General features: G+C 47.6%; 1 protein-coding gene across 1 annotated transcript in view; it reads left to right on the forward strand.

Moving 5' to 3' along the window:
* Window positions 1-7,452, forward strand: part of RPN1 (ribophorin I) — a 30,403-nt gene extending 22,951 nt beyond the window's left edge. Inside the window, exons 7-10 of the mRNA XM_030307533.1 lie at window positions 1,570-1,708; window positions 1,942-2,061; window positions 5,409-5,654; window positions 6,830-7,452. Coding sequence (XP_030163393.1) covers window positions 1,570-1,708; window positions 1,942-2,061; window positions 5,409-5,654; window positions 6,830-7,012 — 688 coding nt within the window. The 3' untranslated portion in view covers window positions 7,013-7,452. The remainder of the gene's footprint in view (window positions 1-1,569; window positions 1,709-1,941; window positions 2,062-5,408; window positions 5,655-6,829) is intronic.
* The last annotated feature ends 307 nt before the right edge of the window (window positions 7,453-7,759 follow it).

A 7,759-nucleotide genomic window follows, 5' to 3' on the forward strand; every position in this document is an offset into this window, starting at 1 on the left:
CGCGAGATCGTGACCTTGGCTGAAGTCGGACGCTTAACCAACTGCGCCACCCAGGCGCCCCTCTTTCTTTTTTTTTAAAGATGTATTTATTTTGAGAGAGTGCAAGTGAGGAAGAGGCGGGGGGGAGGTGGGGGGGGGCGACAGAAAATCTGAAGTGGGCTCTGCATTGATAGCATTGAGCCCGATGCACTGTGAGATCATGACCTGAGCTGAAGTCAGAGTTGGACGATTAACCGACTGAGCCACCCAGGTGCCCCTGTTTACGAAACCTATTCCCCAAACAGAGTCCCTGTGTGTGACAGGTGCAGCCTCCAGAGGGGATGGGATGATCTATAAGAGGACAAAATGCAGAGTCAGGACAGCCAGGTAGCGCTTGTGCTGTGTTACTATAAAAAAGAAGAGCAGTGGGGGCGCCTGGGTGGCTCAGTCGGTTAAGCATGTGACTTCGGCTCGGGTCATGATCTCACATTTCGTGGGTTCACGCCCCACGTTGTGCTCTGTGCTGTCAGCTCAGAGCCTGGAGCCTGCTTCGGATTCTGTGTCTCCCTCTCTCTCTGCTCCTCCCCTGCTTGCACTCTGTCTTTCTATCTCTCTCAAAAATAAATAATAAACATTAAAAAAATTAAAAAAAAAAAAAAAAAAAGCAATGGAGTAATGGCTCTGTTTTATCCCGGGCCCATCAGACCAGGTTCAGAAAGGGCGGTCCTGGTGGTGTATTAGGGTTCTGTGCGTAAAACGGTAGGCAGTCGTTGGCCGGTTGAAGCAGAAAGGACTGCATTTGAAGGGTAAGGCATCTCTAATAAAATGGCAGCGTAAGTTGCAGATCCAGAGAGTCTCTGGGAATCCAGTTGGTGGAAACCGGGTGGATGGATCCATCCATGGATGATGGATGTTCACAGGGGACCCGCCCTTGGCATGAGTGACAAATACCTATGTGCATATTTGTGTCACTTTGCTCTGGGTTCATTTCAAAGGGGAGCATCTGCTTGGCCTCTCAGGTCATGTGTCCACTCTGATCACCAGAGAGAGTCACCTTGATTGTTCCTGCTGTGGAAGACATTCCATGGGGGATGGGGAGTTTTAGCAAAACTAGAGTGTGAGAGCCTGGAGGAGGGAGAATGGATCCAGGCAGACAAAAACAGGGCCTGTCCCACTATACCTTATAAGAAGTTCTCAGTCATGTGAAGAGAAGGTACTTCGAAGTAACTTCTCAGGGGCCTCTTCAAGTCCCGGCGAGGCTCTTGTTGGGTGGAATGAGCAGGAGGGCTGTGTGGGCTATGTGACTCCGAGGGGTTGGCCAGCACTGGCGAGGACTAGCGAGTACAAGGTGCAGGGGGATGGTTGTTGCCTTGGCAGGAAAGTGGTCTGATACTCAGGGTTTTCTGGCAGTGGGTTAGCTGTCTCGGGAGGTCTGGTGGTCCCTGGTGCCGGGAGGGGAGCAGAGTGGAGTGTGAACTTCATGACCCTGAAAGGCCTCTTGAGCCTTAGAATTCTCCAACCCTAAATAAACCTCGTACGTAGATCAGTGCAGTTTGTCTAAGGCTGTATTTCATTCCTACCTGCGTCCAGGAACATCCAAGTTGACAGTCCCTATGAAATCAGCCGTGCCCCAGATGAGCTGCACTACACCTACCTGGACACATTTGGCCGCCCTGTGATTGTTGCCTATAAGAAAAATCTGGTGGAACAGCACATTCAGGACATCGTGGTAAGTGGCTCCACAGTTCTGCCTTCTGGGCCTTCCTCCTCAGAGTGTGAGGTCCTGGGGGCCAGGGACTTGCTGTCTTTATCTTTCCTTCCTTGGGCTGTAGGGGTTTGAGCACAGTCCCCTCTGTGGGTAGGTGGGGCAGCCTGGGTGATCATTGGCCTGCTGAGGCCCCTGTGTTGTCCCCAGCGTCCATGCAGACTATCAGAGCCCGTCTTCCTCGTTCTCTCTTCTAGGTCCACTACACATTCAACAAGGTGCTAATGCTGCAGGAGCCGCTGCTGGTGGTGGCTGCGTTCTACATCTTGTTCTTCACCGTCATCATCTATGTCAGGCTGGACTTCTCCATCACAAAGGTACCCTTTGGCTTTCCCCCTACATTTGCTAGTCATCTTGCACCCTTGGTCATGTGTTTCATTAGCTTTTCTGAGCACCAGTCCTTTGAACAAGTTCAAGGCAGAACCCTGTCCCCCAGAAGCCTTGTCCCTGCCTGTGGCCTCTGCTAACCCTTACCATGAAAAGAGACACCTTGTTCTTACTGCGATCACAGCGCGCTGTGTTAAATGAGCCAGGTGCTACTGACGGGTGAGTACTGTGGAAACAGGGCAGCTGGAGGTATGTGTTTCGGTGGTGGGACTACCCTGAGGCGGTGACAGGCAGAGAAGGCGGAGAAGGGCATTCAGAACAGTTTGTGCGACAACAGGAAGGGCTTGAGTGGAACCCATGAGGGGCAGCAAAGATGTTGATCTGGCTGGTCCATAGACTGGTGAGGCTGCCCAGTGAGGCAGCTACTAGCAAATCTTGTCAGACGGAAGGGCTGAGTCTAGGTTTTATTACAAAATAGCCCTGTTTTTTTAAGTTTAAAAGCTGATTTTTTTTATATATATATTAAATTTTATTTTAAGTAGGCTCCACCCAACATGGGGTTTCAACTCACAACCCTGAGATTAAGAGTCACATGTTCCACTGACTAAGCCAGCCAGGTGCCCCTGCTTTTGTTTTTCTTAAACTTTGCTTTAAAATAATTCCACTGTTAGGGAAATTTTGCAAGTGTAGTAAAAATAACTTGTATACTCTTTACCTAGACCTAGCAATTAACGTTGGCCTGTCTCTTTATATATAATTATTTTTCCTGGGCCATTCGAGAGTAAGTTGCAGACGTTTTTATCCTTCCCCTCCTTGAGTACTTAAGTGTGCGTGTAGCTTAGGGACAAGGGTATTCTCTTTTTTTTTTTTTTTTTTTTAATTTTTTTTTTCCAACGTTTATTTTTTTTGGGACAGAGAGAGACAGAGCATGAACGGGGGAGGGGCAGAGAGAGAGGGAGACACAGAATCGGAAACAGGCTCCAGGCTCTGAGCCATCAGCCCAGAGCCTGACGCGGGGCTCGAACTCACGGACCGCGAGATCGTGACCTGGCTGAAGTTGGACGCTTAACCGACTGCGCCACTCAGGCGCCCCAAGGGTATTCTCTTAATAGAACCACAGTATGATGATCAAATTGAGGAAATGTTACATTGCCATAACACTGTTAACCAGCATGCAAGCTCTGTTCAGATTTGGCTGATGGTCCCAGTGACGGTGACATTTTTAGCAATTGTTTTTCTTCCTCCAGAATCCAGCTGAGGATCATACGTTGCATTTAGTTGTCACATTTCCTTAGACTCCTTTAACCTGGAACAGCTCCACCGCCTCTCTTTGTCTTTAATGACCATGACGTATTTGGCGTGTAGAGACCAGTTTGGTAGGACGTCCCTTAGGTGTATCGTATGTTTCTCCCTGATTAAATTCAGGCCCTGCATTTTTGGTAGGAATGCACTTAAGTGCTGCTGTGTCTGCGGCACATCACATCAGGGGTACCTGATGTCAGCTGGTCCCAGTGCTGGGGATGTTAACTCTCCTTATTGGGCTAAGTTGATGTCTGCCTGATTTCTTCATGTTAAAGTTACTGTTTTTCTCTTTGCAATTAATATATGATTTGTTTGAGGCTATGTAAATACCCTCATATACATTCACCCATTAGAGCATTTACCATTGATTCTTGTCTGAGTCTGTTATGTGGTGGTTGAGAAACTGTGATTCCTTTTGCGGGCACTGTGCTGTAGGGAAGGCTTTTCTTCCTGGTTGGCTAGTTGCTTGTGTCGACTTGCGCCTTACCTTATTCTATGGGCTGCTGTCCACTGGCACTACTTCCTTTGATGCTCTAATTGTTCCTGATTGGACTTTTTTTCTTGTCTCATCATTTTTTTGAGCACTTCCTTATTGTCAGGCACAACAGCATGTTCCAGGCATATCCTGCACTTTCTCCAGGCAGCCCTGGTTCCTTTTAGTGTGGAATGGTACGTGGGGACTATGATCTGTGAGCTAGGTGTGATCATTGCTTTTGGAGTATCACTGGGTCTGGGCCTTTCAGCAGACAGAGCCAGGGGAGAAACGTATTTAAAATAGCAGTTAACACCGATGTTCACTCCATTCTGAAGCCACAGGGTTCTTGCCGTACTCCCTCATTCCACCATGTTTCCTTCTCTCCTGGATCCCAACATTAATATATTTATTCATTTGTTGAATTGTGTAAACACACAAAATAGTTTCAGAATTGCTGCAGTCATGCTGCCACAAACACCAGATCTACCAAGTAGAGTCCCAGGATTCGTTAGTAGTTCTTTTTGTCTTTAGACTGAGAACGTCTTATCAAAGTACTGTGTTCCCAAGGTAATTGGCTTAGTTTTCCTGTATTAACTCATTTGAAATATAACTAAGTTCATTTATTTGTTTGAATTTTGCTGTAGTTTCCCTCTCTGTCACTGTTAAGTATTTAATTTTGGTTATGAATTTGTAAAACCCTGCCTTGTGGATAACCAATTTCATCAGTCTCTGGGTATCCTCCCTGATTTATCTGGCAAAAATAAGCAGATGTTTTAATTCTCATTTCTTCTTTCTTGCACAAAGCATGCACTAGTACATATTTTCTGTACCTCTTTTTTTCACTAAACACATTCTGAGAATTACCCATACCAGTTCATAGAGAGCTTCCTCCTTTTTTAAAAAAAATTTTTTATTTTTTGTATAGCTGCAGAGTACTTCGTTGAATGAATGGGTCAGTTTATTCGATCAGTTTCTTATGTATACATTTCCCTGTCTTAAAGCTTTGATAATTCATTGAGAAAAAAATAATCGTGGGCCAGATGAACCATTTGTAGACCAGATTCAGCCTTTGAGCTACCAAGTTAGGACTTTTGAAGTAGACTCATGGTGAGAGAGAATGCTGGAAAGTATGTAGGGCCGCATCTAAAGGGTCATGAATAGCAGGATAAAGAGCTTGGGCTTTATTCTTTGGGCCTTGGGAAACTCTTGGAGGTTTTAAGGAGAGAGACATAATAAATGTCCTGAAAGCCTTCCCTGACTTGCATTGAGACTTCTCTTTCTTCACCTGGGACCACACCTGTCCCTTTCATGGTGTATTCTGGCATTAGTATCTTTTTTCACATCCCTCTGTATGCCCTGCCGGACTTTGAAGTGAATGTCTCCTTCATTCTCATGTCCCCAGTCCTGCCCTTTGCGGAACTGGAGTGGATTTAATGTCAGCAAAGGTTTGATTCAGATGGTTTTTCTTGTTTGCACAGCTGGTGGTGGGTGCTTTTTGGAAGGTGAAGGTTGGGGCAGACTCAGGCCTGGATGTTGTCATGCACAATGTCTCCCCCACAGGATCCGGCCGCAGAGGCCAGGATGAAGGTGGCTTGCATCACAGAGCAAGTCTTGACCCTGGTCAATAAGAGAATAGGTCTCTACCGTCACTTTGATGAGACCATCAATAGGTACAAGCAGTCCCGGGACGTGTCCACCCTCAACAGCGGCAAGAAGAGCCTGGAGACAGAGCACAAGGCCCTGACCAGTGAGATTGCATTGCTGCAGTCCAGGCTGAAGACAGAGGGCTCTGACCTGTGCGACAAAGTAAGTGTCTGCCATGCCGGAGTCACTCGGCTCTCTGCCTGCCTGGTCACACTTCCAGGGATTGTCCCCCACCTGCTAGAGCACCGTGGGGCTGCTCTGTGTAGAGCACACACCAGGCAGCTCCCGCTCACCGCTGGCTGGTCCTGTGGTGCCAACCCTCACAGTGGAACAAGAAGTTTGGGGGTGTTGGTTGTGGGCTGGGATCAGAAAGCTCTTCTAGCCTCCACTTCACTGTCTGTCCACATGGCCGGCATGGAGAGTGGCTGCTTCCTCTGCTGGAGACCAGCCTGGGCAAGGCTCCAGGCCGCTCGCGTGTGCTGAGAAGAACCTAGACTTAGAATCACGCATTTGAATTCGGGCTCTGATTCAGGCTTTGTAAACCTGGGCAAGTTACCTAATTTCTGTGTCTCCGTTCTTCATGTCTTAGTACTTACCTCTCAGTGTTGTGAGTGTGAAATGAGTTAGTGCACGTCAAGTGCTGAGAACCGTGCCTGGGACAAGCTTTGTGAGTGAGTTCTTGTTGGCTGTAAATGAAGACGAGTCTCCCTCCCTGCCAGAGGTGCCCCTCCTAGTGTCCCACAATCCCCCTCTCCACATGCCGCTCCCCAGCACGCAGTCTCCTTGCTGTGTTCTTCATGGCTCCTCCCTCTTTCTGAAGCTTTTCTTTATGTGCTCAAGGAGTACCTGGCAGCTTTGCAAAGGCGAGATGCCCAGTCTGTCCTTGCTGCTCTTTTCCAGAGCCTCGAAGTGTGCCTGGGACTGTGGCTCACTACATAACTGTCGTGTTGAATGATTGTGACCGTGAGATCACATTCAGTCTCTCTGCCATATCGCTGCCATTGGTCTTGTCTAACTGAATCCCTGGACCTGATTTGGCCAGCCAGAGGGAAGAGGAGGAGTGTACCTCGAGTACCTGCTGTGTCCCTGGCACCGTGCCAGGGGGTGACCCATCTGTTCCCACTTGATCCTCACAACTCTCCTCTACAGCTGACACTCAGGGTCGGATCTTGAAGGAGTAGAGAGTGGAGCTGGCATTTGAAGCCAGGCCTGTCTCCTTCCATAGCCAGCCCGTCTGCCCTGGGCCTCCAGGGTCTGTAGGCATGGGAGGTGGTGGCCCTGCTGAGGGAGGGTGGGAGGACCCTTCTCAAGCTCTGCCTTGCTCTTGCCTCGGCCAGGTAAGCGAGATGCAGAAGCTGGATGCACAGGTCAAGGAGCTCGTGCTGAAGTCTGCGGTGGAAGCTGAGCGGCTGGTGGCCGGCAAGCTCAAGAAAGACACATACATTGAGAATGAGAAGCTCATCTCTGGAAAGCGGCAGGAGCTGGTCACCAAGATCGACCACATCCTAGATGCTCTGTAGCCCCATCGTCATCAGGGTGGGCCTGGGGCGCTGCACTTTCAGATGACAGGTTGGGGGCGAAGAGGGGGAGGTGATCATCAAGACCACTGAATGCTGGCATCTGTATTTTACAAAAGGCCTTCAAGGAAGTGAAGCCAGGCCCTGCTGCAGGCAATACAAGAAACTTAGTTTTTGTCCTTAAAGGGTTCCTTTTTTCAAAAACAAAACGAAACAAAAACACTTTAAATCCCATTAAAAACAAAATATTTTTGTGTTTTGAACAAAGAAATTTTCAGTAGTGATTGATTTTGTTTTGTTCTGAAACCTAGGGTATTGTTTCAGCCCAAAGCCCCTTGTTTTTTGCTCTAATTCCTGATGTTTGGGTATTTTGTAAGTGTATGTTTGTTTTTTTTAAAAGCGTGTGTGGCTAAATGAAAATAAAGCAGGGACTGTGAACATTTTGTTTGTTCTGGTGACAGTCTCGTAACTTATTAACTCTGAGGATAGTCCTTTATCAGGTGCTTTTTATTCATTGAAAAATAGTGGATTTGCTCCTTAGACCAAGTTTGCATGGCAAGTGTTGGCTGCATTTTACATGTTAGAACACTTAAGGCCACAGAGGTAAAGTGGACTATGTAACCATCGAACAGAGTGGTGGAATGAATGCTCTTTTAAACTTCTTTTTTTAAATCTATTTTGCATCCCATGCTATATTAGGCACTAAGGACACAATGATGGATGAGGTAGAGGTGGTTCTTATGGAGGACA

Source organism: Lynx canadensis, chromosome A2 (genome assembly GCF_007474595.2).
Source record: "Lynx canadensis isolate LIC74 chromosome A2, mLynCan4.pri.v2, whole genome shotgun sequence".
Classification (NCBI taxonomy): Eukaryota; Metazoa; Chordata; class Mammalia; order Carnivora; family Felidae; genus Lynx; species Lynx canadensis.